The following is a 25,043-nucleotide window of genomic DNA, read 5'->3' as shown; positions in this document are numbered from 1 at the left end:
GGTTCTAATAGGACCCCATACTTCACAGGGAGACCTCCCTCTACCCACCCGCCTCATATTCTTCAGACCCTGCTGTCTCTCCATTTCTTTGCCTCCACCGCAGCTGGAGAACTGGGACACCCACTAGGTGGCAAAGCCTCGAGGCGGGGCGCCGCAGTGACTCGTTAGTTCATTCATTCATTCCCCTTAACCCCTCCCCGGCTCCTCCCTGGGGCAAGGAGGAGCGGGAAGTGACAGAGATGTGCGTAATGGGGCCGGGAGAGGGGCGGAGGGGGTCCCCAGCGCCCACGATGAAAGGCCTGCCTGACGACCACAGTGCCTAATTAGAGACCCCGGCCGGCCCGGCGCCGAGTGCTGACTGTGGCCCGGGGACCCCCTCCTCCCAGCCTCGAGGCACAGCGAAGCCTGATAGGGCGAAGGAGAGACTCCCAGGCCTGGGATTGAGCTCAGGGAAAGAGATAGCTAACTGGAGAGAGAAAAATGGGAGCCGGGGAGGGAAGGCTTTAAGATCTATTTGTCAGGATTTAGGAGGCAGACAGCTGGGCCTGTAAGGAAGGAGGGGCGGGGAAGAGGGCCTCGGAACCTGGCCAGTGACTTTAACCTCCTCCCCCTAAATCTCAAATAATCCTGGCTCTGAAAGACGATGGGAGCGGGGGCGTGGAGGGGGTGTAAGATCTAGCTCTCTGATGGAGGCCGGCTAGAGAGCACCAGCTGGGGCTGCGATGGGGTTGGGGACCATTCTTGGAGCGTTCATCCGGGGGAAAGAGTCTCTTGGAACATCACCAGGGGGGCCGGGGCCAAGAGGTGGCTTTAACCCCTCCCCCAAATAAACATCCAAGATAAATCAACATGAAGTGTCAATACAAGTACACTAGCACACCACCCCTGGCTGTCAGGTCGCCTCTTCCAAGTCCCCCGTCCTCCACTGCAGAACCCTTAAGTCCTAAAATATCCCGTGAGAGGCCATGTGGCATCATGTGGTTCTGGGGGCCGTGCCTTCTGAGGCCCCGCTCCCTCCCGGGGCAGGAAGGCAGGGGAGTTTTGGGGACAGCGCTCCTGGGCTGTGCGCCCCTCGCCTCTAGGCAGGGGGCGCCTTGGCCCGGAGAGACAGCAGGCCCAGGGGCGGGCCCTGCGGGGCGGGCTCCTCCCTCGCCGGTGTCAGGTTTACGGAACGGAGCTCCCGGCCGGACGCGCGGTGGCCTGACGGCGGCGAGGATTCCATTCGGCTGACCCGGCCCGGCTTGACCCTGCCCGGGCGCGCCATGTTCGCGCGTGGGTCCCGGAGGCGCCGCTCTGGGCGCGCGGTGAGCGAGATTCAGGGCAGCGGTGCGGGACCGGGGTAAACTGAGGCCCAGGAGAGGGGGCAGGGGATAGGGATCGCGAGGAGGCGCTCCACAGAGGGTCTGGGAATCCCCATCCCCAGGATTCCCAGATCAGAGGGGCTGGGGCTGCTGGAAGAGTGTGGATGAAGGAATGTGGAGCTCTGGTGGCCCAAGCTCCCTAGTCACCTCTCGGCACACCTTTATCAGCATTCCAGAGACCTAGTGTGCTCCCCTCCCGTGTGGATTATGAGAGGGGATTCTGAGAGCCAAAAGATTGGGGCCTGGGGTCCTGAATTGAGCTGGGACCTCCTGAGCTTCTGAGGGAAGGGACCTCCCCCTGTACCTTGGTGGAAGGTGGGCTGAGGAGTGGGGTCCTACACTCCTGGGGTGCCCGAACACTGAGGGCCGAAGGATTGGCATTTGGGGGAAGAGGGCTTCCAGGCTTCCACTTGAGCCAGGGAGCTTTTGACTTCCTAGATAGCAGGATCTCTCTTTTCCTTTGGAGGGGGTCTCTAGGTGGGGTCTGGGTTTGGTGGTCCAGAGGAGTGAATAGCTCTAGGATATGAGGGATAAGGGCCAAGGCTTCTTCTTGGGGTGAGGGTTTCTGACTGGAGCAGAGGCCTCCTGAGATCCAGGAGGAGGGTCTCCAGTTCTTGGGTATGAAAGAGTGAAGCCGGGGTTTGGGGGAGAGGCTCTTGAGCTTCTGAAAAGACGGGCAGAGTTCGTGTGGGGATCCCAAGTAAGGATGAGGTCTCAGACTCCTACCCTGTGGAATTAGTGTTGCTGGCCTGTGGTGGAGACAGGGCCCAGATGAGGCCTGGGAAAGGACGCCCAGATTAGAGACTCTGCGCTCTGTAGGGAGAGTCCTCTGAATTCTGGGGGAGGTGTGTGAGGCCTGGAGGAGTCAGAAGCTGGTGGGAAGTGTCGAGGCTGGGTTGGGGGAGTCCGCAGCTGGCCTGAGGAGGGGAATTCCCTGAAAAGAGGGCTTACAGGGAGGCTGGCCTCAGCTGCCCCGCCTCTACCTCGGTTGTGTCCCCCTCCTCCGCGCTCCGGGCGCTGTCTCAGCCTGCCCAGGGCTGCCCTGGTGGGACAGGCCCCAGCGTGCGGTCGCGGGCCTAGAGTGTAGAGGCAGGCGTTGACTTCCTCCTCTCCACCGCGCCTTGCCTGTTCCCGCGTCTACACCCGCCCACTACAGCCTCCAGAGGCAGAGGACCCAGACCGCGGCCAGCCCTGCAACTCCTGCAGGGAACAGTGCCCCGGCTTCCTGCTGCATGGCTGGAGGTAGGTGACCATCCCAGGGCCTAGCCTTTGTCAGGGCCCCGCCCTCAGGGGAACCCCTAGAGGCTTAAGCCACGCCCCTAGGCTTGAGCCTGATCCGCCCAGGGAGCTCAGCTGGGGAAAGAGCTTCAAGCTCAAATTTCAGAGCCCCGCCCCCTGGCTCATTCCCAATTTTTCTGTTCCCGGGAGAGCTCCACCCACTACACAGCCCCACCCCCGGAAGAATCCTCCCCAAGCCTCTGAGTCCCATCCCTAGGGAGATCCTCCGTCCTGGGCTCTAAGCACCGCCCACTGAACTCCATCCCGCCTCTTGGGCTCAGAACTCCTCTCCCAGACCCAGGGTCCTGTCCTCCTACTGGAGCCCTGTACCCAAAACGTCCCACAAAATACCACAGACAGCCCTACCCCCAGGCTCGGAGCCCCAGCCACCCACAAGTTCAGAGCCTCGGCACAGGCTAGAGCCCGCCTCTAGGGAAAGTTCCCCCACAATGTCCAAAGCCAGTCCTGAGCGGAAGCCCCTAGATTTATAACTGCAGTCTTAGACTCCGAGCCCTGCCCCTCAGGTCCGCTGCCGGGAGAGTCTCACCCAAGTCCCAGAGCTGAAAGTCAGGGGATGGCCTTGAAACCGCACAGCCCCACCCTTTCACCTCCCGCACCCAGCCGTGCCCTTCCCCAGCCGTGCCCTCCCCGCTGCCTCACAGACCTTCCCTCAGCTGGCCCCTCAGCCCCTCAACCAGCACCCACTCCCCGTGGCGTCCAGCTCCCAGCCCCGCCCCCAGGCCTAGAGCCCTGTCCTGGCTCAGAATCCTTTGGTGGTGATAATCTGCATGTCCCTGCCCCTCAGTTGGACTTCCATGGGCTGTCGAGGGGTCCAAGTGGGCCACCCCTTAGTAATTGACCCCCATCCTGGCCCCCTCAGAAAGATTTGTCAGCACTGCAAATGCCCGAGGGAGGAGCACGCCGTGCACGCGGTGCCTGTGGACCTGGAACGCATCATGTGTCGGCTGATCTCAGACTTCCAGCGCCACTCCATCTCCGACGATGACTCGGGCTGTGCCTCGGAGGAGTATGCCTGGGTGCCCCCTGGTCTCAAGCCTGAGCAGGTGAGCAGAGGCCACCACCTGTTCTTGCTCTCCAGTAGGCGCACACACACAAACACACGCACTCACACTCAGGTAGGAACCTATTTCTGGGACAACGCTAGGGTGTATAGCCAGATTGCATGTGTCTTTCTGAACCCCCTCTGATCAAGGGGTGGTCAGCCCCGTGTAACTCACAGGGAATCCTGAGTGATCACTGGGCCAGTTCCGCAGGGCCTGTTCACCCGACTCCTAACCTACGCCTTATCTCAGGTCTTATCCCAGCACTTCATTCACCACATCTCCGCTGACCAATGCCATCAACACATAGTTATTGAGCACGGACTGCATGTCAGACACTGTTCTAGGCACTGAGGACACAGCAGTAAACAAAACACAAAACAATATATCTGCCCACATGGACGTTAGATTCCCAAAGGGAGCAACAGCCAATAAGCAAACCTGTAAAACTGTGTCAGATGGTGTAAGGGCTATGGCATCAAAAAGCAGAGAAGCGGGGTGGGGAGAGATGTTCGAATTGTAAATATGGTGCCCGGTCAGCCTCTGTGAGAGTTTGATGTTTGAGCTTCCTGAAGGAGGTGAAGAGTGAGCCATGCAGATATCCGAGCTTAGAGCGATCCAGGCAAAGGGAATAGCTAACGCAAAGGCCCTGAGTGTGCCTTGCACGTGTGAGGAACAGCGAGGAGACCAGTACGCTGGAGCAGAGCCAGCGATGACGAGCGTGGTTGGAGGTGTAGGGAAGGAAGACTTTTCCTCTGCCTAAATGTGGGTTCGTCTGGCCGGAGAACGAATTAAATTCACATGAGACAGAATAGCAAGAGAAAATTAAACAAAGCTTTATGAGGAACCATGGCCCGGGGCCTCTCTTCCCGAAGGAAGAAAGGGCACCAAAGAAGTGGGGTGCACAGAGTGGTTATGTACCCCCAAACAGGATGTTTCACATATGATTGAAATGTCCCTCCCACAATAGTCACAAGATTGCCCTGTCGGCACATCGCTTGATGGGCACAGCAGATAGTGGGTCTGCTATCTCGGTGGGCTTAGCAGGAGGCAAGTCTATTGTCTCGAGCTGGGTGGTCACAGGTGAGCGCAGCAGTCAGTTCCTAGCCTAAGAAAAGATGCTTAATCCTGAAGGAAATGCCAACGGTGGGAGGGGGAGGGAAGTCAGTCACAGGAGGTTACCAGACAAGCACAATAAACAAATGCAGATTTAAGTCCTTGCCTTCCCTATTGATTAAGAGTTTCTAGATGGAGAGTTCCTTTACAATGTAAATGTCTCTTACAAAGGGTATGTAAATTCTACTTTGCAGTTGCTTTCCTGTCTGCAAAGGAACTAGCCTCAAATAATCGTGCCAAAGAGACATACCCTGGGGTGGCCAATTCCAGACCCCTACAGAGGTGAAGTCAGAGAGGTGGCAGGAGGCCATGGAGAGGACTTTGACTTCTACTCTGAATGAGGGAAAAGCCACAAGAGGGTTATGAGCAGAAAAGGGATGTGATTTGTCTTAGGATTTAACAGGTTCCCTCTGGCTGCTGCGTGTAGAATGGACTGTAGGAGAGAGGGTGGAAGCAGGGGACCGGTGACAGGGAGGCTACCGCAATAGTATGGGGACTGAGGACCGTGCTGGAGTGGAAGTAGTGAGCGGTGGTCAGCTTCGAGTTATATTTTGAAAGTAGAGCTGAGAGGATTTGCTTGCGGGTGTGAGAGAGAGAGGAGTCAAAGATGACCCCAAGGATGGGGATGGACTAACTGAAATGGCTCAGGCCAAGGCAGCAGGAAGTTTGAGGGCTAAGAGCCTACGTTTGGTTTTGGCCGCCTGGAATTTGAGATACCTGTTAGATATCTGAGTGGTCACGCTGCCTGGAACTCCGGCGAGAGGTCACAGGGCCAGAGGTATGCATTTGTGAGGCATTAGCCATGAGATGGTATTTATAGCCATGAGGTTGGATGTGATTCCCAAGGGAGTGAACGTAGACAGAGGCAAGGCGAACAAAGACTGACCCTGAGGACCCTCCCACATTTAGGTGTCAACTAGTTGAGAAGGAACCAAAAGAGGGACAGAGAAGGAGCGGCAATTAAAGTAAGAGGAAACCCAGGCCTGTGTGGTGCTCTGGAAGCCAAGGGAACAAAGTGTTTCTAGGAAGAGGGAGTGATCACCTGCGGCCAGTGCTACTAATGGCTCAGGGTGGACGAAGACTGGAGACCTGAACAATGATTTTAACAATGTGGACATCATTGATGAGCGGGACAGGAACAACTTTGGAAGAGGGGCAGAGACAGAAGGGGTGGGGAATCCTGACTCAAGTGGAGTCTAGAGAGAATAGGAGGAAAGAAAGTAGAGGCAGCGAGTGCACACAACTCTTTTGAGGGACTTTGCTGTAAAAGGAAGGTGAAAAGTAGAGCAGCAGCTGGAGGGGAAAGTGGGATCAAGACATGAGGGGACTCTTAGCACGTTTGGGAGCTGATGGAAATGATCCGGCCTGGAGGAAGGAGAGATGGAGGGAGTCAGTAGGAGTTCCCTTCTGATGACTTAAGTTTTCTCAAATAGGGACCCACCATCCAAAGTCACCCCCGGTCTCCATTGTTTTCTCCTCTCCCCCATGTCCTCCCAGGTATACCAGTTTTTCAGCTGCCTCCCAGAGGACAAGGTCCCCTATGTCAACAGTCCTGGGGAGAAATACAGGATCAAGCAGCTGCTGCACCAGCTGCCCCCACACGACAGTGAGGTGAGGAGACAGATGACAGGAAGGGCGTGCCAGGTAGGGGGCACAGCCTGGGCAAATGCTGAGCAGCTTGAAAGAAATGGGCAGGGTTAGAGGAGGAGAGGTGAGCTGAAAGGTCTGGACAGGCAGGGACAATCAGGGGACATTCTTTGGCAAAACCGCAGCTGGGCCTTGGGAGAAAAGGTAGGGGGTGGGTATTTCAGGCAGGAGGCACCAATTCTACAAAGGCCTAGAAGTAAACTTTTTGAGCATGCATGAAATTTGGAAGAGGGTCGAGGGGCAGGCATTAGGGGAGGAGCCTGGAAGACCTCCACTACCCCAGGCACAGTACTGCACAGCACTGGAAGAGGAGGAGAAGAAAGAGCTCCGAGCCTTCAGCCAGCAGCGAAAGCGGGAGAATCTGGGGCGTGGCACCGTGCGCATCTTCCCAGTGACCATCACTGGGGCCATCTGTGAGGAGGTGAGCCATGAAGGGCCTCAGCGGGTGAGTGGTGCCTTTGCTCCAAGCCCTGGGGTACAGGGCCCATCTTCCAGGCCCTGGGAAGACAGGCCTGCCACTTAAGCCCTTGTGGTCTAGCTCTAGTGTCCCCTGTAGTGGACGGGTTCTTTTCCTCACACCCCACTGTTAGGCAGGAACAATCTCTAAGGCCCTCCTGGCCAGCGAGGTTTGTGTGTAGGGCCCCCAGTGGACAGGGCCTCCCTCAGATCCCACTGTTGGGGGCAGTCTGTCTCTAAGGAGGCCCTAGTTGACCTTCTCTATGCTTTCCTCCCCTCCACACAGTGGACATGAGACTTAACCTCTCTCTGGTCCTCTTGTGGTCAGGACTTGTCCTTAAGAATTGACCCTCAATGGCAGGGCCTGTCTCTCTCTAGAGCCTGGTGGTGGGTGGAATTCATCTCCAAGGCCATCCCTGGTGGGTGGAGCCTGTCCTTAGACCCTAGTGTTAAGTGAGGTCTGTCACTAAGGTCCAGGTGGTGGAGACTATCTCTGTGGTCCCCCACTGGGCCTGGCCTGTCTCTGTGGTTTCCCCAACCCCTGAGGGTGAGACTTGCCTTTAAGGCCACCCACAATGAGTAGGGCTTGTCTCTACGGTTTCCCGCAAGAGCAAGGTCAGTCTCTAAGGTGCCCCCAGTGTAGGCAGGGCCTGTCTCAACATTACCCCGTGGGTGGGGCCATCCACAAAGGTCTGCCACGGGGAAGACCCAAGTGTGACACACCTTGCCTGACCCCCATCCATCTGACCATCTCAGTCATGGTGACAGTGTCTGTCATTGGCAGTGTGGAAAGCAGATCGGAGGCGGGGATATTGCAGTGTTTGCCAGCCGTGCAGGCCTGGGTGCCTGCTGGCACCCACAGTGCTTTGTATGCTCCACGTGCCGGGAGCTGCTGGTGGACCTCATCTACTTCTACCATGCTGGCAAGGTCTACTGTGGTCGCCACCATGCCGAACGCCTGCGCCCACGCTGCCAAGCCTGTGATGAGGTTTGTGCCTCTCTGCCCTGGGGTGGGAATGGAGGGTGGGCAGGGAGAGGGGCAGGCCCATCTGACAGCCACAGATGGCCTGTGCCCCCTAGATCATCTTTTCCGCTGAGTGCACGGAGGCTGAAGGCCGGCACTGGCACATGGGTCACTTCTGCTGCTTTGAGTGTGAAGCCTCGCTAGGAGGGCAGCGCTACGTCATGCGTCAGAGCCGCCCCCACTGCTGCGCCTGCTACGAGGCCCGCCACGCGGAGTACTGTGATGGCTGTGGGGAGCACATTGGTGGGTGAACATGGGACTGGACAGAGGGATAGGTAGAGAGCTGGGCCACAGCCCCTCCCCCCCCCCCAGGATTCCTCCTGTCCTCCAGGCCCCATCCTCTGTTATATCCTTTAATTTCAGCCCCAGCATCATAGGCCTATACCCTTCACTGCAAGTCCCATCACCAATATCCTCCACTATGCCATACTTTCTAAACCCCACCTCCACAACACTAGGCACCAATACACATCTAGGCCCACCTCCAGAGTGCCCTCTAATTCCCAGCCCCCCAGGGCCACCCTCCTACCCTTTCAGCCTAGCCTTTACTCCCCGAGGCTATGCTCTATTCTCTAAGACTCTCGTCGTCAGCCTCCGTACTCCTACTTTCTAAGCCACATCCTACCCTTTCTCACCAAGGCCAGCCATACCTTCTAAGCCCTGCCCCCACCACCCAGGCCTTTTCTGTAGGGTCCACCTTCCACTCTCCTTCCACCTGAAGATACCTCTTAATGTCTAAGCCTGGCCCACATCTTAAAGTCCAATGCCCAGCCCTACTCTGGGAGGGGACACCGAGGGAAAGAAAGGGAGGGGGAGGAGGAGATATTTACCAGCCAGTTTCCAGGAGAGAACAAGGATGAGGAACCCTGGGGTAAGGACCAAACTTCAGGTTTCCTGCTTTCTCCAGAGAAGGGCCCCATTATGGACAGGTGGGAGAAGGTGGCTCGGGGTACCCTGCTACAGATTCCCTGCGTCTTTCTGAGAGGGGCCCAATTCAGGAGGGGTGGAAATATGCTTGAGGGCTCTCCTCAGTTTTCCCCCTCGTGTCGGTCCCCGCAGGCCTGGACCAGGGCCAGATGGCTTATGAGGGCCAGCATTGGCACGCCTCAGACCGCTGCTTCTGCTGTAGTCGCTGCGGGCGAGCCCTCCTGGGCCGCCCCTTCCTGCCACGCCGGGGCCTAATCTTCTGCTCGAGAGCCTGCAGTCTGGGGTCTGAGCCCACGGCTCCGGGGCCTGGCCGCCGCAGCTGGAGCGCAGGCACGGTCTCCGCACCTCTCGCAGCCTCCACAGCCTCTTTCTCTGCTGTGGAGGGGGTGTCAGAGACCGCCACCAAAGGCACGAGCACGGAGCCAGCGCCTGGTGAGCTAACCTTCGAGCCACGCCTAGCCACTCTGCGTCTCCCGCCCCCGCCTCAATCCCAGCCCCTCCCCTTGGCTCGCGCAAGTCCATCACCTGCGGCATCCCGGGCCCCGCCCCCATCAGCCCTCTCTTGGTCTCCAATCCATTCCAGGCCTAGTGTCCAGCCCCACATACATCCCCTCATAAAACCTGGATCCGCCCCCTTGTGTACGGGGCCTGTTCTCTACCTCAACTTGTCCCTGCTTGAGCCCAAGTTCCTCCTTCTTTCCTCCAAACCCTTGATTCTCCACCCTCCGCACCGAGGCCCCAACCCCATTTTATCCTAAACTTTGTCTGCTCCAGCTTATGCTACGCCCCTTCAATCAGAAGCCACGCCCCCATTCCTTGGCCACGCCAGTCCAATCCTGCTCCACCTGCGTTCCATCCTCCCTCATATTCCCCGGATTCCCCACCTCGCTGCTCCTCTCTGACCCCTGCTCCCACTTTCCGGTCCTAATGGGGGAAAGGGGAGAGGAGAAGGTCCTTCCAAGGCCTCCCCTGGGAGAGGGGGATCAGATACAGGGAGTCGCTCTCTTTCCAGCTGCAGGCCCCGAAGAGCCCGCCCGCTTTCTGAGAGGGGCCCCCCACCGCCACTCCATGCCAGAGCTGGGGCTTCGCAGCGCCCCAGAGCCTTCCCCGGGGCCCCCTGGCCAGCCAGACCAGCCCCCGGAAGATGGTGCCTTCGGTCGCCAGAGCGCCCCACGCGTCAGCTTCCGAGACCCCCTGGTATCCGAGGGAGGCCCGCGGCGGACCCTGAGTGCACCCCCAGCCCAGCGCCGCAGGCCGCGCAGTCCCCCTCCCAGGGCCCCCACCCATCGCCACCGCCGCCGCCACCACCACCACCACCACCGTCACCACCGCCACTCTGGCAGATGTCGCCGCCATCACTGTGACTTGGGATCCGGATCCGACTCGGAATCTTGCTCCAGCTCGTCCTCCAGCCCCAGTTCCGAGTCCTCAGAGGACGACGGCTTCTTCCTAGGGGAACGCATCCCACTGCCCCCGCACCTGTGCAGGCCCGTGCCTGCTCAGGACACTGCAACTGAGACCCCCAACTCCCCATCTCCACAGCTCCCCAGGAACTCGCGCCCAGGGATGCCTCGCCAGGCCAGAGACAAGAACTGTACCGTGGCCTGAAGGCTCAAGTCAGTGTAGATGATGACACCTCTCCCCCCGCACATAAGTCATAAATCCCCTTCCTTCCTCTCTCCCTGTCTGTTTGTATCATTGAAGTAATTTAATGTGTTGTAGAACAAGCCTGGCTTCTTTACCTCTCTGTTCCAGCTGCACCCCCTGCCCAATTTGCTCACTCCTGATGTCTTGAGATTTAGCCACATTTGACCAAAGGATTAATTTATTCATTACCATATGTTCTAACAATCTGTTTATTATTTATTTATTCCTCCGCAGAACCACCCCCACACTGAGGAGGTTATTTGGAGTGCGTCACAACTTGGGGCCCAGAGTCTGAAATCTGAGGCACCCTCCTCCCTCATTTTGTGGCTTAGGTGGGGGCATAGTCCAGGCAGAACTGGCATCTCCTTTTGGGTACTGCAGAAGGAAGGGGGACCTAGGCTCACCTTCAAGGTGGCCACGCCCAAGAGGGTTGATTGGCAAGCTGGAAGAGAGATTCTCCTGATAAAGGCACTTTCACCTCAATAGGGGGCTGGGAGTTGGCTGGGAGTGTTGTAGGGACAGGGAGGAGTTATTTCATGGTGGTGTTAGTTGCAGGTTGCGGAGAGCAATGAAGGGAGTTCACCTACACCGGGCCATCTGCAGGGTCTGCAAGTGAGGAAAAGAGAGAAAGCACTGGCTGGATCCATATGCCCATTCTTTAGACAAGAATACGGAAGCTTATGGTACTTATTGGCACTAAAGCCATAAGTATCAATAAGGGACAGAGTTGGCATTCATGCCCTTGGGAGACCCCTTTTATTCTCAGCCCCCTCAGCAACACCTCCCCCCCCCCCAACACACACACACACTTACCAGTAGGGGCTGCTGAATGTCTTTGCTGCCTCAAGGGGAAGGTGGTGTAAGCATCATAGCCAAAGAGGCATGTCGCAATTAGGCCCAGTACCTGGGGGTGGAGATAGGAGTGAGGGGGTTGGATTAGGTTGGCCAGCCTACTCAGCCTCTTACTCTTTGTATCTACCACCTCCAGTGACTGCCCCATGCAGGGATGGTGACTAAGTGCCAGGTTGGGAAGCCAGAGAGCCCCAGGGAAAGGCCAGGAGACTGGACTCTATCCCATCCTCCCTCCTGGTACCTCTCAACACAGGGAAGCCACACAGGAGCCCCACATACAGGCAATACCATTAATACTGTCATTTGAGACGGAGTTCTAGCAGAAGGTAGTCTAGTGTGTTGACAAAGGGCCCGCCTCTTTGTGCTTCCCACAGAGGTGCCTGTGTCAGACAAGGGAGGGTCCTTTACAGCAAATGATGATCTTGGGAGGAAAACCAGGGCCTGAACCAGACTTTCCTTCAGGCCCTGAGGACAACTGTGGCCTGGTCATGCACTTTCTGCCAGAGGCAGAAATGCCCCCTGGATCCTCAAACCCCTCTCTCTATGCTTTGGAGCTGCCTCCACGGCCTTTACCCCTGCGGTGATTCTGGAGTGGTTTCTTTCATTAACAAGGACAACAATGGAGGTGATCAGGTAGAGGATGGCCGCTATGAGGGTTCGGAAGAAATCCTGTGAGGTGTAGGGAGAAGACGGAAGTCAGCACCCAGAGTTCCCCAGACAATCCCAACCGCCCAGGCCCCTCCCTAGCCTCGCCATTTTCGGCCCCTTTCTCACACTCCAAGGCCAGTTGATGATCTGTATTTTGTTGTGCAGGTCACACATGTAGATGACAAAGAAGATAGCAGCAAGGATCATCTCAATCACCGACAGGGAGGAGTATGCTGATGTCGAGGCACTGAAGCAGATCAGAATCACCAGGCACAACACCTGGAAGGATGACAGGGGACAAGGGGCCTCGCTCAGCTCCCAGGGCTGAGGGGATTGGTTTAAATTGGGAGTCTCAGATGCCTACCAGGACTGGGAAAATGACAAATAATAATAGCTAAACACTTACTGTGTGCACACTGTGTTCCAAATATTGTTCTAAGAGCTCTACAAGAATTACTTCACTTAATCATCACAACAACCTAATGACCTGGGTACTGTTATTAGTATCTCTATTTTATAGATTAGAAAAGTGAGGCACAGAGAGGTTAAGTGACTTGCCCAGGGTCACCCAGCTAGTAAAGGGTAGAGTTCCGTGCCTCAGTTTCCCCCCTTTTCCCTTCTAAGATAGGGGTGGCCTGCGGGGAGTGGCGCCACCAGGTGTTTTGTGAGCACTGCTGGCGCCAGCTTCACGGCCTTGACGGGGCGGGACGTGCGGTTCCCCCGGCAACCCCTTTGGGAAGCGGTGAGAGCGACACTGGAGGGGCAGGGCTCGGTTAAAGGCGCCGCACCCCTTTTAGAAGTGACTCAAAGGCGGCGCCCACTTTGAGGAGGGCGAGAAACCAAGGCTCCTGAGCAGCAGGGACAGCTAGCTAACGACCTCCCGCCCCACCACAGAGCGGGGAGGAAGAACTGGCGGAGGGCAGGGAGCCCTACCCTGGGGGACAAACGCGCAGGGCCCCACCCCACCAGGCCCCGCCCCTGGGCGCGCCGCCAGCCCGCCCGCCAGTGCCCAGGCCGCGCCACGCCCTGCCACGGAAGGCCCCCCACCTCCCAGCCCCTTGGGACCCCTCCGATGAGTCCACAGACGAGTCCACGCGGTCTGCTTCCACAGGGCCCCCTATATGCTCTATGGGCCTCTTGTCCCAACCCGTGGGCCAGCAGGCCCCGACTACCTTCTCCAAACCCCACTGACTCGCCCTGCGCCCCTGGTTTCTGGCCTCCGCCACTAACCCACCCACCTGCGCCCCACTGCCGCACGCTCCTAGCCACGCACCTACCTCACCCGGGGCCGCCCGGCTCCGCGTGGTCCAGCCACCCCACCCCGCCTTTGCCCACCCGCCTGTCCCGGGACGCTCACAATTTCAGCAAACAGGAGAATTCCCTTTCGGGTGCGCCAGAAGTTGGTGCAGGCTGTCCAGCAGCCGGGGGCCGAGAGGCGCTCGGAATCCGCCATGGCGTGGGCCGGAGTCCCTAGGAGCGCGGAGGATCTGCTCGCTTGCTCACGGGTTCGAGGACGCTGCACACCCAGCCGTCTTGCCCGCCGTCTGGCCGGGAAGGTGGCCCCGGGGCGAAGGAGGGAGTGAATCACCGCAACAAGCAGAAGCGGGCGGGGCCGGAGGGGGCCGGGCCAGGTGGCTGCCGCCCCGGAAGCCCCCTCGCCCCGCCCGCCAAGGATAGTCCCCGCTCGGTGCATAGCCCCCGGGGCGCCCCATCGCCGGGGACGCTCGCCTTTGAGGCTTGGCACTTCGGGCTACTGCACGCAGTAATGTAATGGCGAGACCTTTCGCGCTTTTAGGATAGAAATACTCCCGGGGGCAGCCTCAACCCAGAACCGCGGAGATCTCGCTGTGGGAGGGAGTGACTCAGTTTCCTTAGCTGTAAAAACGGCTGAGGCCATGGTTAAGCCCAGGTATATTTCCAGAATTCGGAATATTTCGGATTTTAGAAAGTTTTCCCGGTTCATGTACGGTATATTACTTAACACCCTCAGCGGGGTCTGAGGCTGCCCAGTTTAAAAAAAACACGTTAATATTTCCCCAAGGAAAGGTGTGGATGTTCACAGTAAGTGACCAGGACTGAAAATTGTTCCTCATTAAGTCAGGTCAGCTCAGGTTTTGTAACCAAGTGATGCCCAATTTGTGGGAAAACTGTCGGTTTCCGGAGCTTTTTGGACTTCGGAATTTTGGATAAAAGATTGTGGACTGTGGAATAAACCTCTTAGCAGTGATGAGAATGAGACCACGCCAGTGCACAGGCTGAGAGAGAACAGGGCCCAGTGAGCATCACGCTGCTCAGTAAGTGGGAGTGAACATTATTAATAGTATCAGAGCCCAGGGTCTGATTCTCTGGTCTGCAATCCTAGGGAAGTCGTGGCCTTAAGTGCCATGCCTCCATGTCCTGGTTCTAAGGAGAGGGGCTATCAGCCCAGCCCTAGACGAAGAATGGGGAAGAAGCACAGGTTTGTTGTTTTGTTTTTTGTTTTTTGAGGAACATTAGCCCTGAACTAACATCTGCTGCCAATCCTCCTCTCTCTCTTTTTTTTTTTTTTTTTTTTTGCTGAGGAAGACTGGCCCTGAGCTAACATCCGTGCCCATCTTCCTCTACTTTATACGTGGGACGCCTGCCACAGCATGGCTTTTCAAGCGGTGCCATGTCCACACCCGGGATCTGAACCGGTGAACCCTGGGCCGCCGAAGCGGAACAGAAGCACGGGTTTATTTATTGCTGGGAGCTTGGCATGATGAGGGGAAGGCACCTGGGGTACCAGGCTGGGTGACAAGGCTGACGACATTTAAAGAGTGTGTTATCCTGAACAAGTAATTTCTCCTGACTCAGCCTCGATTTCTGCATCTGAGACACGCACCTGGTCTCAGGAATCAGGGTCTCCCCCGAGATGTGCTGAGGGGCATGCTCTCCAGACTGGATGCTGGTTTTATTCTCATCTCATTTGCGGAGGAGAGAGGGGTAGCTGGAAGGCCAGGATGGTTCAACCCAAGGGCTTGTCTGCTACCCCCTGCAACCTGGAGCCCCTCCAAACCAAGAAAGCCTCTCTCCTCTTTCAGCCCGGGTTGCTGAAAGCGATTGGGTAGTGGAAGGAATGAAACATATTTTTCCCAGTGCTGAGTGTATGCTTTCCAACTCTGTGAGGACATGCCTGAGTTTCTAGAACAAAACAAACTCTGCTCCACATCAGGGCCTTTGCACTTGCTGTTTCCACTGCTGTCAGTGCCCTTCCCCCAGCTCTTCATACATCTGGCTTCTGGTCATTCAGGTCCCAGCTCAAATGTTATGTCTTCAAAGAGGCCAGCAGCCCACCATCATTACCTCCCCCAACATAACCTCCTTTTGCTATCTTCATAACTCTGACTTCTCTCTGAAATTATCTTTCATTTATTAATTTTCTTGTCGTGTCTTTTCTGACATCTGTCTACCCCCCACCACATCAGTTACAAAAGGGTAGAAATCTTTATTCCTTCCCTCCGCATCTCCCCAGTGCCCATCACAGTGCAAGTAAACAATTGTGACTCAATTAATACTTGTCAAATGCAGGTGAGATTAAGAGGACAGGTTTGGAAATTGGGCCTTGATTAAGTCTTGTTTCAACTCCCCTCTCTCAAGCTATTTATACTCTCTGAGCCTCACTTCCCTCCTCTGTGAAATGGACATATCAGGATTGTTGAGTAGACGTGTAACTAGATGAAAATAGACACTGCAAGGAGAGCCGGTAGCAGGATAAGGCTAAGTAAATGGTGGCTGGGGTTACTATTATTAGTCTCCTGGGTGTGACTGTTTTAGGACTGGGGCTCTGGAGCCCTTTCCTGACTTCTGTGGGGCCACACCTCCACCAGGCTCTGAGTCAGGGGCAGCTGGAAGCCCCAGCACCCTCCCCCACAACGTCTTCAAGCATTCACCTCTTCACCTCTTTATACCCTAACTCCCAGCCTGGCTTTGCAGTCCCTCTCTGCTCCCCAACAGCCACCCTGGACACTCACACTCCAGTCCTTTAATTTCTCTCCCCACTCCCCAGCCCCCCCCCCCCCCACCATAGGAGTGAGAGTTGCCGGTTCTGGCCTGACCACAGCTTCCTTCGTTGGGTGTATGGGGCCGAGTGTTCAGGATGTGGTGACAGCGGAGGTGACTGGACATTTCTGGCCTTGGCCAGCGTCTGCTTCGGGGCTATCCCGGTTGGAGTCCCACTAGCCATATAAGCTCCGGCTTTGGGGCTCTGTTCCCAGGATGGAGGAAACTCTGGCCTCTCCCAGGACCGGGAACGCCCAGCGTGTGGCATGTGCACACAAGCCCGGCTGCAGTTTGTCACCATCTATGGAAGAGGGAGGCGCGGCCCAAAGGTTGTAACAGCCTTTTTTAGCCCTGCCCGCTGACTCACACCTTCCCGGCTCCGCCCCAAAGGGGGCTCCAGGGCCCCAGCCCATGCCCTGAGGGGGGCAGTCTACGTGCCAGAAAAATCTGGCCAACCAGGCCAGAAGTGAGAGACCGCAGCCTCCTGGCGAAGGAAGCCGCCGTGGTTCTAGCCTTGCTATCTATCCGGCCGTCAGCTGAGAATCTGGAGATTCCGGGACAGGGCTGTTTGTATACTGGTGCACTCGTGCCACAACAGGCCCGCCTCTGCATTTCACATGCCGCGCGCAACAATTATCTGTGAGCCCTGCACACCTCCCAAAAAGTAAAATGAATGAATGGGGAGAGAAGCAGGAGTTGGCGAAGAGAAACGGAGAGGGGAGAAAGTACGCTGGGCTGAGGGCCGGCAGAAGCAAGGACCCCTCTAGAGGTGTGAAAGAAACAGCACGAAGCAAGCTTGTCAATGGTTGCAAGAGCCCCTCCTTGAAACCAGATCGACCCACCCCCCTCCTTTACCAGGTGGACTCGGGATCCTCACCGGGCCAAGAGCACCTGGCAAGTCAAGACTGGATCGAACCATTTTATTACCTCCCCCACCCGAAACAAGAAGCGCAGGGCTGGCCCGTCCGGGAGGACTGTGCCACTGACGCCGCAAGGGGAGCGCGGGCTGGTCGACTGCGCAGCAGGCGGGGGGACAAGACCAAGTGGAAGCTCTCCGCGTCATGCTAGTGCGCGGCCGGCGGAGCACACCAGATCCAGTTTGGGCAGTACCAAGTAAGCACCGAGCCGTCTGATGCATGCTCAGTGCCTCCGCCTTCCGGCTGCCATCTCCAGGGCGAGCTGCGCGGCCCCCGGAACCCCTAGGGCACGCGAGAGCCGTTCCTCGCTCGGCACCAGCCAGGGTCCGGGGGAACCCGGGGTTCGGTCGTCAGGAGAAACCGCGGAGCTGTCGGCCGCCCGCTCTAGGCTAGGCTCCGGGCTGCCCCGGGTTTTGGGCGTGGTATGGGATCGAGGGTGCTGAAACAGGGATGGGCTGGCGCTGTGAGACCTCATCACCTCTGGTCTCCCAGGATCTGGGCTGCGATCTGGGGATGGCAAGACTGCTGGTTAGATTGGGCGATAGGGTGGGGAACAGAGAGAGGGGCCCCTTGGCCCAGGGTAGCTGGGAGACTCCAAGGACTGAGGGAGACGGAGATCCTGCTCCTTAGAGAAATCTCCCTTCAAGGCCTGGACACGCCCTTAAGGAACCGGCACCACTCCTTAAGACCCCTGACACCTCCTTTCCCGAGACCTCTCCCCTCCTGGATTCAGAACACACCCATCAAAAAATCATTTCCCAAAATCCCCAAAGGAAATCAAACCCGGACCTTGACCTCGAGATGCCAAATCCCTTCCAGCTAGGACCCAGACTGTCCCCTTGCTCAACCCACCTCCCTCGGCTCCCAACTTTTTCCCTTATGGACTCCTCCTCTATCAGAACTAGACCCCCTACCCTCTGTATCCCTATCCTATGCCCTCCCCTCTGAGACCCACTCTGGCTTCCCATCTGAGGACCATGACTCTTCCTTCTGAACACCCCCTTTTACCCCACACTCATTCCATCCTCTCCCCTCCCAGTACCTAGAAAGTCTCCCTCTGAAATCCACCTTTATTCCTATCCTGACACCCTACTCCCCCAGCCACCACCACCCCCCCCCCCCCCGCGGCTTTTGAGGATACCATGACCCCTCACAGACATTGAACCACTGACGCTCCCCACTGAGACCACCAAACCCTTCCCACCCAGGACCTCAGCCTCTCCACTCTGCCACTCTCTCCTTGCCTTCACAGATCCCTGACCCGTCTCCCCTTGGAAACCCACCATGGCCTTTCCGGGGCCTTCCCACCCTCTCAGGCTTGCTGGGGTGTGTCTCAAGAGGCCTGCTTAGCACCAGCCGGAGCCGGGGTCCGCCTCCGCGAATCCGCTCCACGACCTGGGCATGGGTGAGGCCCTGAGTTGTTTCTCCGTTGATGAGGAGCACGAGGTCGCCAGCCTGCAAGAGTGGAAAGCAGGGGTGCTGTAGGAAGGACAGATGGAGAGCACCCTGACAAAGGGCAAGGACCGGACCAGCACCATCGAATGGAGCGTGCCTCATGGCTCACCTGCAAATGACCGCAGCGCTCTGCTGGCCCGTCCTTCAGCAGCCCGCGCACTGCCAGCGGAGTGTCTCCAGCTGCATCACGACCTCCGCTTAATGTGAGGCCAAAGCCCGTGGAACCACGGGCCAGTTCCACACAGAACTGACCAGAGGCCTGCGGTAGCTTCGAAGTACAACGTGCCTTACCCTGGGTCACTTGGGACGGCGTGGTACATGTACCCAAGGTTTCTGACCGCCTATGCTGGAGTAAGAACACAAGTGTACGTACATTGCCAGTCTTGAGGCAAGGGGCCTACGTTAGGAGGACAAGGTAGTACCTGGGGCCGGTGTTCCACGAAAGTGACATTAGGCAGGCGACTGTCCGTGACCTCTATGTCTGCAGAATCCAGCACCCTAACAGCTAGGGGAATGAAAGAGTCAGCCGGAGGAGTACTCCACGGAAACCACATAGGACCTGACCCCTGAGGTAACATTCTAGCGTCATGTCATTTCCTTGCCCCTAAATATAGACAGGCCCACTTATTAAACTAGGCTCCGGCCACACGAATAACTGTCCTGAATGGCCTTCTTAACTAATAAGCCTGGGCCCGGCTATTGGAATAATCCTCCAGACCTTGCTACCTCCCTCCCTCTAGTAACACGCAGACCTCCACCCTCAAATGGCACCCTTAGGCCCACCCTGGAGGGTGCTACTCCTGGATTCTGCTCCTGAACATTCCCGGCCCAGCCCTCTAATCAGCCTGGAAACCTCAACCCATTCCTGCCATTTCAGCCCCGCCCCCGGTGCGCAGATAGGCTCCACCCCCTTGACTAGCATTCCAGACCCGCCTCTCAGCTAAGCGCCCGCCCCCAGCCCTCTCCAGGCCCCGCCTCCTCAGAAATGCCATTCGAAGCCTTAGTTGCAACTAATCTTGCAACATTCACCGACTGCAATAACCCTGCCGCTGTCACCTCCTAGAGGAATATCCTAGGCTAACCCAAGGCCCCGCCCCCTCGATTATCCTCCGAGCCCCGCCCTCCCAACTCACACCCCGCCCCCCCCCCCGGCCCCACCCAGCACAGTAACTAACAACCTCGGGCCTGCCGCTTGGAACCCGGCTCCATTCCGACCCCGCCCCCCGAAAGGCCCCGCCCCCATCACGCACCCTCCTTGGGGCGCAGGCGCAATGTGGCGCCGGCCCTGCGCACCAGCGCCGCCACGTCGGCCGCAGCTCGGGCCGCCAGGGGGCGCGCGTCCAGCCGGGCCAGGAGCTGCCGGGCACTGGAGCCCGCGGGCGGGGGAAGGCCGCGGCCTGCGCGGGTGGAAAGAACAGGTCAGCGCCCACCCCGAGCCTCGGAGAGCCCCCGCGCTCCCCGACGTCAGACACCTGGAATGCCCCTCAAGATCCCCAGACACCCCCTGACCACGCCCTTGATAGTGCCAGAGGTCACCGACTGGCCCTCTCATCTCCCGCGACCCCCGACCACGGCGAATGTGCCTGTGGACCCCGCCTGCCCCCACGATATCCCTGGAGAGAGCTCTGTGACCGCAGTATTCCTGGACACCTCAAACACCCTGTGGATCTATCTCTCTGGAGGTCTCCGACGGCCCCCTCGTAACCCCAGATTCCAAACTCCCCCCCACAATATCGAGAGGAACCCCGATTCCCCCACATGTCCCGACAGAACACGGTCTGCGCCCCGGTTCCCCCTCCAGATAGCCTAGGCCACCCTGGTGGCCCCCATAACCTCGGATTGCCCCTCCACAGATCCCCAGAGGCCCCCGCCTAGCCCCCCACAATTCGCCACGGACCCTGAGTGCCCAGGTGTCCCCAGGGCCCCCGGGCACACCCCTCCGGCACATCTCCCGGGAGACTCCTGAGAGCCCCGGGATCTGGTGCGCGGCCCCGCGGCGCGGGGGCCGGTGCAGGTGCGGGACCTCGAGCCCAGCCGTGGTCGCTGGGCCCCTGCCCGCTGCCGCCGCTGCTTGGGCGCCAAGGCGGCTTTGTTTACTACCTGTCGGAAGGAAAAGGTGAGCAGCAGACAGGCGGGGCGAGGGGGGCAGGGGACGCGCGCGCTCCCCCCACCCGTACCTCCTCTGCTCCCCCTGGGCTCCGTGGCGCTCCCCGCGCGCGGCTCCATGCCCCGGAGTCCGTCGGGTGGACGCGCGGCCTGCGGCGACGCGTTCTGAGCGCCGGGGCGCACTCAGCTGGCGGCCCGCCCGGGCCTGGACGCGGCTGAGGCCGGCCGGTCCCGTGCCTGGCGCCCGACCCGCGCGGTGACCTACCTGGCGGCCGGCAAGGAGGCCTGGCCATGCGGGCCATGCGAGCGCTGGGCCTCGCTCTGCCTCGGGCGCCGCCTCCCTCCTCCGGGGACCCTGGCTGCGCTTCTCTTGCCACCCGGGGAATGTAGGGACTCCGCGCGTGAGAAGGGGAGGTCGAGGCCCAGAGAAGCTAAGGGCCCCGTTTGAGCTCTGACAACCAAACACGCGGAGGCGGAACTGGAGCCCAAGTCTAGCAGGGAATTCTGCAGCCTCCAACAGAGCTTTGCACGTAGTAGGCGCTCAGTAAACGTGCAGTCCATGTTGGCCTAAGCCGGTCCCTACGGGGGAACCGGAGGAGTCTGGTGGGCTGGGGAGGGGGACGCCCTTGGAGCCTTGGGGGCCATGGGAGGGTTTGGGGCCCTGAGCATGATGGGACTGGGGGACTCCAGGAGCAGGGAAGGGCAGGTCCCCTGGAGAGCGAGGCGGCTTTGAAGGCACCCGGGTGGGAGGGGACGCCAGCCAAGAAGAGGAGAGAAATGAGGCCCCTCCTAGGTTTGAAAAGGGCGGGGTTCTGGGGACACAGGCCGCGAGCGGGGAGCCCTTGGACACGGTGCTGCTGTCGTCGAAGGAGGAGTGGGGAACAGCGAGAGATGGCCTGTGACCACCACTTGGTGGAGGAAGAGACTGAGGGCTGGAGGGGCTCAGACGCCTGCCCGGGCCCGGTAGCCAGCCAACAGCAGCGCCGGTCCCAGGCAGCTCACCCCCAACGCTCACTCGGCCCGGGACTGTTTCACTGCGGCTGTCGGTGCACTGTGTCCTGCCGTCCATTCTGGCTGGCTGGGCAACCTCTCTCGGCCACCTCTCAGGGTCCCGGTGTTGTCGTAGGTGGAAGGGGCTGAATGGTCCCTGCTTTCGTTCCTCCTGCGACCCCCTGCCTCTCCCACCTCTCACCTGATCTTGTCTGAGGGGGATCACATTAGACCTCTTTCACTGCTCTGCCCTGTTCTTGTGGCAACCACATGAGGCTGTCACAGCTCCCATCTTATGCTCACTATTTTTCCCATCTCCCTGCCTTTGCCATGCTGTTCCATTTGTTTGGGAAGCCCTTCCCAGCCTTTTGTGTGCCTAGAAGTTGACTGCATGTTATCAAGGCCCAGTTCAAAGGCTCCAGCCCTCCATTCTTCTATTTCTGAAAAGGAAGATCACATGATCATATGCAGAAGATGGATGATTGACTGTGTAGAATTATAAATCAAAGTGCTTCTGTTTTGGAGGAAGAGTCCGGGCTGATTACATTTCCTGAGTCTTTCCAAGAGTACTAGATTGAGGCGAATAACCGAGACTGAATGCTAGGCTCCCATGTTCTCTCCTCCACTGAGAAACCCTCTCACTCTTTCCTCCATAACTCAGTCCACTCAGAGTCCCCCTGGGGACTTCCCCAATTCTCCAGGGCAGTGCTGGTCACTGGAGTCACTGGCGTCTCTGAGCCTCTGTCTGCCTGAACTGGGATCTGCTCTGTCCCTTTTGGCCATCCCTGGGAGTCAGGCTGCTGTCTGAGCTCCCAGGGGTCCCCAGCAGAAGATGGCCACACCTGCCCACTTCTTCAGAGAAGCCAGGATGCTTTTGTATTATGCCATGTAAACTTCTTACCTATGACTTGTGGAATGAGAAATAAGCCAACACAAGGCACAATTGTTATCCCAGTTTTATAGAGTGGGAGATGGAGGCCCAGAGAGGTTAAGTAACTTTCTCAAGGTTGCAACAGCCAGGAAGCGGTGGAGCTAGGATTTGCACCAGGCTGTCCTGGCTTCAGGGACTGCATTCAGGTGCCACACTATCCTACCTCTCATGGTGCACGTAGGCTCTCTGTCTGGCTGCCCACATCTGTCCCAACCTGCGTCTGGGGCTGGGTGGGGGAAAGTGGAGACTCTCTATACTACAGTTTTCCTCCATTGGATTCTCATTCATTCGTGCATTCCACAGACATTCTCTAACACATGCTCAGAGCCCGGCCCTATGCAGGCGCAGCTGGCTTCATGGAGCTGCAACGGCCCTGGGTTCTGCTATTGGCAAGCACCCTGTTTGGAGGGAAAGGCTCTACTGGATGCTGACACAGACATTGACAACACAGTGTGGTCAGGGCTGGGACCTGTCTGCCTTGTAGATTTGTGTGGAAATATATTTGTCAAAGTAGGAGGGCACATCATATATTATTTGACAGTTACCTTGATTTGTTACTTTTAGACATTTATCCTTATAATATGTGAGCCTCCATTTGTATTCTCACCCCTGGCCTCACAAATGTTATGGGTGGGTCTGATCAACCTCAAAAATAGAGAGGGAAGACATAGATTTCACAATATTATGACATACTACAAAGATTTAGTAATAAAAAGAGTGTGGGCCTCTGCAGGGATTAGACAGACAAACTACTCAAAGAGAAATTAGGGGTTCCAAAACAGAAATAGGTATATATAGGAACTTGATACATGATACGGGTGACACTACAAATCAATTGAGAAAGGATGGGATCTTTGGTATATGGTGATGGGAAGATCAGCTCACTCTAACCTCAATGGGATACCACCTCACACCTGCTAGGGTAGTTACTATCAGGAAAACAGAAAAGAAAAGTGCTGGCCAGGATGTGAACAAATTGGAAACCTTGTGCATTTCAGTGGTTATGTAAAATGGTGAAGCTGCTGTAGAAAACAGTTTGGTGGTTCCTCAAAAAGTTAAATATAGGGGCTGGCCCCGTGGCCGAGCGGTTAAGTTTGCACGCTCCTCTGCAGGCGGCCCAGTGTTTCGTTGGTTCAAATCCTGGGCGCGGACATGGCACTGCTCATCAAGCCACGCTGAGGCAGCGTCCCCCATGCCGCAACTAGAAGGACCCACAACGAAGAATATACAACTATGTACTGGGGGGCTTTGGGGAGAAAAAGGAAAGAAAATAAAATCTTTAAAAAAAAAGTTAAATATAGACTTACCAAATGATCCAGCAATTCCACTCCTAGATATATACCCAAGAGAATTGGAAGCAGAGACTCAAAGATACTTGGTTTTTTTTTTTGAGGAAGACTAGCCCTGTGCTAACATCTGCCAATCCTTCTCTTTTTGCTGAGGAAGACTCGCCCTGAGCTAACATCCGTGCCCATCTTCCTCTACTTTATATGTGGGATGCCTACCACAGCTTGGCTTGCCAAGCAGTGCCATGTCCGCACCCGGGATTCGAACTGGCAAACCCTGGGCCACTGAAGCGGAACATGCACACTTAACCACTGCACCACTGGGCAGGCCCCACAAATAGATACTTTTATGCAAATGTTCATAGCAGCATTATTCCCAATAGCCAAAAGGTGGAAACAACCCAAATGTCCAACAAGGGGTAAATGGATAAGCAAAATGTGGTGTATACACATAATAGAATATTATTCACCCTTAAAAAGGAATGAAATTCTGACACATGCTACACATGGATGAACCTTGAAGACGTTATGCTGACTGAAATAAGCCAGTCACAAAAGGACAAATAGTGTTTGGTTCCATTTGTATGAGGTACTTAGAATATGCCAATTCATAGAGACAGAAAGTAGAATAGAGGTTCCCAGGGGCCTCTGGGAAGGAAGGGGAAATGGAGAGTTATTGTTTAATGGGTACAGAGTTTCTGTATCCATGAATGGGGCAGGACTGAAATACTTAAAAGAGGTGAAGCTTTTAAGCTTAGATCCAAGAAGTTGGCAGTGATCAGGTGAGGCTCAAATCAGTGAATGAGTAGGTATTTATGATGTAGATTGGCCTAAATCAAAGAAAGGTCTGGGGCTGAGATGGAGATGATAGAAATACACTAATGTGGGCGGGACTTGAAAAGAAGTTTACTTAAATCCCTGAATGAATGGGGCAATAAGAAGGGAGATAGTCTTAAATTCTACATGTGACGGGTTTAAAAAGGACATTGGTTTAAATATTTTCACAGGGTTTGGCTATGAGGGAGTTCTGCTCAAATCCAGGAATGGAATAGTGCGAAAATAGAGATTGGCTTAAATTCATGAATGGAGTTAACCTAAAAGAGGTAAATAGCTTAAATCCATGGAGAGGGCAGGGCTAAAAAGGATTTTGGCATAAATTTATGAGTAGGATGTCTAAAATGGGATTCACCAACCACATCTTGTAGTAATCAACATTAATTATCCTGAGTGGGATTTAAAGGAGATCAGTTTAAATTCATGAATTGGGTGTGACTATGAGAGGAATGGTAGTGGTAAAAGATTGCTTGCTTTCCTATAAGAT

At 56.7% G+C, this 25,043-nt stretch overlaps 3 protein-coding genes and 1 long non-coding RNA gene across 9 annotated transcripts; 2 read left to right on the top strand and 2 right to left on the bottom strand.

Moving 5' to 3' along the window:
- Positions 1 to 994: 994 nt before the first annotated feature.
- Positions 995 to 10,721, top strand: PRICKLE3 (prickle planar cell polarity protein 3). 2 transcript variants are annotated; one of them, XM_070605145.1, is made up of 9 exons: positions 995 to 1,304; positions 2,518 to 2,603; positions 3,520 to 3,703; positions 6,314 to 6,427; positions 6,747 to 6,884; positions 7,704 to 7,907; positions 8,000 to 8,186; positions 9,003 to 9,302; positions 9,883 to 10,721. In XM_070605145.1, the coding sequence occupies exons 1-9, from the start codon at positions 1,263 to 1,265 to the stop codon at positions 10,476 to 10,478; spliced, it is 1,851 nt and encodes a 616-aa protein (XP_070461246.1). In that variant the 5' UTR covers positions 995 to 1,262; the 3' UTR covers positions 10,479 to 10,721. The 2 variants fall into 2 exon arrangements, with proteins under 2 accessions (XP_070461246.1, XP_070461247.1); XM_070605146.1 differs by having other exon boundaries at positions 1,198 to 1,339; positions 9,883 to 10,597.
- On the bottom strand, positions 10,709 to 14,908 carry PLP2 (proteolipid protein 2). 2 transcript variants are annotated; one of them, XR_011536043.1, is made up of 5 exons: positions 13,375 to 14,005; positions 12,144 to 12,296; positions 11,658 to 12,038; positions 11,331 to 11,421; positions 10,709 to 11,123 (listed from the first exon to the last, which is right to left on the bottom strand). XR_011536043.1 is itself a non-coding variant. In XM_070605154.1 (5 exons), exons 1-5 carry the CDS (start codon positions 13,708 to 13,710, stop codon positions 11,101 to 11,103), a joined length of 699 nt encoding a protein of 232 aa, XP_070461255.1. In that variant the 5' UTR covers positions 13,711 to 14,908; the 3' UTR covers positions 10,709 to 11,100. The 2 variants fall into 2 exon arrangements, 1 of the variants encoding a protein (XP_070461255.1); XM_070605154.1 differs by having other exon boundaries at positions 11,943 to 12,038; positions 13,375 to 14,908.
- Positions 14,909 to 16,505: 1,597 nt separating this feature from the next.
- Positions 16,506 to 19,064, top strand: LOC139081084 (uncharacterized). The gene is made up of 2 exons (XR_011536046.1): positions 16,506 to 17,150; positions 18,207 to 19,064. It is a non-coding gene; the product is annotated as an uncharacterized lncRNA (long non-coding RNA).
- Positions 16,943 to 21,380, bottom strand: MAGIX (MAGI family member, X-linked). 4 transcript variants are annotated; one of them, XM_070605151.1, is made up of 6 exons: positions 20,781 to 21,380; positions 19,660 to 19,806; positions 18,832 to 18,914; positions 18,519 to 18,755; positions 18,238 to 18,409; positions 16,943 to 17,461 (listed from the first exon to the last, which is right to left on the bottom strand). In XM_070605151.1, exons 1-6 carry the CDS (start codon positions 20,815 to 20,817, stop codon positions 17,178 to 17,180), a joined length of 960 nt encoding a protein of 319 aa, XP_070461252.1. In that variant the 5' UTR covers positions 20,818 to 21,380; the 3' UTR covers positions 16,943 to 17,177. The 4 variants fall into 4 exon arrangements, with proteins under 4 accessions (XP_070461252.1, XP_070461251.1, XP_070461253.1 ...); XM_070605150.1 differs by having other exon boundaries at positions 20,587 to 20,838; XM_070605152.1 differs by lacking the exon at positions 19,660 to 19,806 and having other exon boundaries at positions 20,587 to 20,817.
- Positions 21,381 to 25,043: the final 3,663 nt, after the last annotated feature.

Source organism: Equus przewalskii, chromosome X (assembly GCF_037783145.1).
Source record: "Equus przewalskii isolate Varuska chromosome X, EquPr2, whole genome shotgun sequence".
In the NCBI taxonomy this organism is placed as follows: domain Eukaryota; kingdom Metazoa; phylum Chordata; class Mammalia; order Perissodactyla; family Equidae; genus Equus; species Equus przewalskii.
This window is presented reverse-complemented; position numbering and strand designations above follow the sequence as displayed.

Excerpts from the sequence above, each read along its gene's own strand:
- PRICKLE3 (XM_070605145.1), top strand. The coding sequence starts at position 1,263 with ATGTTCGCGCGTGGGTCCCGGAGGCGCCGCTCTGGGCGCGCG. Across the intron at positions 7,908-7,999 it reads GCTGCCAAGCCTGTGATGAG|ATCATCTTTTCCGCTGAGTG; the intron begins GTTTGTGCCTCT and ends TGTGCCCCCTAG. Across the intron at positions 8,187-9,002 it reads TGGCTGTGGGGAGCACATTG|GCCTGGACCAGGGCCAGATG; the intron begins GTGGGTGAACAT and ends CGGTCCCCGCAG.
- MAGIX (XM_070605150.1), bottom strand. The coding sequence starts at position 20,635 with ATGGAGCCGCGCGCGGGGAGCGCCACGGAGCCCAGGGGGAGCAGAGGA. Across the intron at positions 18,756-18,831 it reads TCGTGGAACACCGGCCCCAG|CATAGGCGGTCAGAAACCTT; the intron begins GTACTACCTTGT and ends TTCTTACTCCAG. Across the intron at positions 17,462-18,237 it reads AAGGCCCCGGAAAGGCCATG|ATCGCAGCCCAGATCCTGGG; the intron begins GTGGGTTTCCAA and ends TGCCATCCCCAG.
- PLP2 (XM_070605154.1), bottom strand. The coding sequence starts at position 13,710 with ATGCACCGAGCGGGGACTATCCTTGGCGGGCGGGGCGAGGGGGCTTCC. Across the intron at positions 12,297-13,374 it reads TTCTCCTGTTTGCTGAAATT|GTGTTGTGCCTGGTGATTCT; the intron begins GTGAGCGTCCCG and ends TCATCCTTCCAG. Across the intron at positions 11,422-11,942 it reads ACTCCAGAATCACCGCAGGG|GTACTGGGCCTAATTGCGAC; the intron begins GTAAAGGCCGTG and ends CTCCACCCCCAG.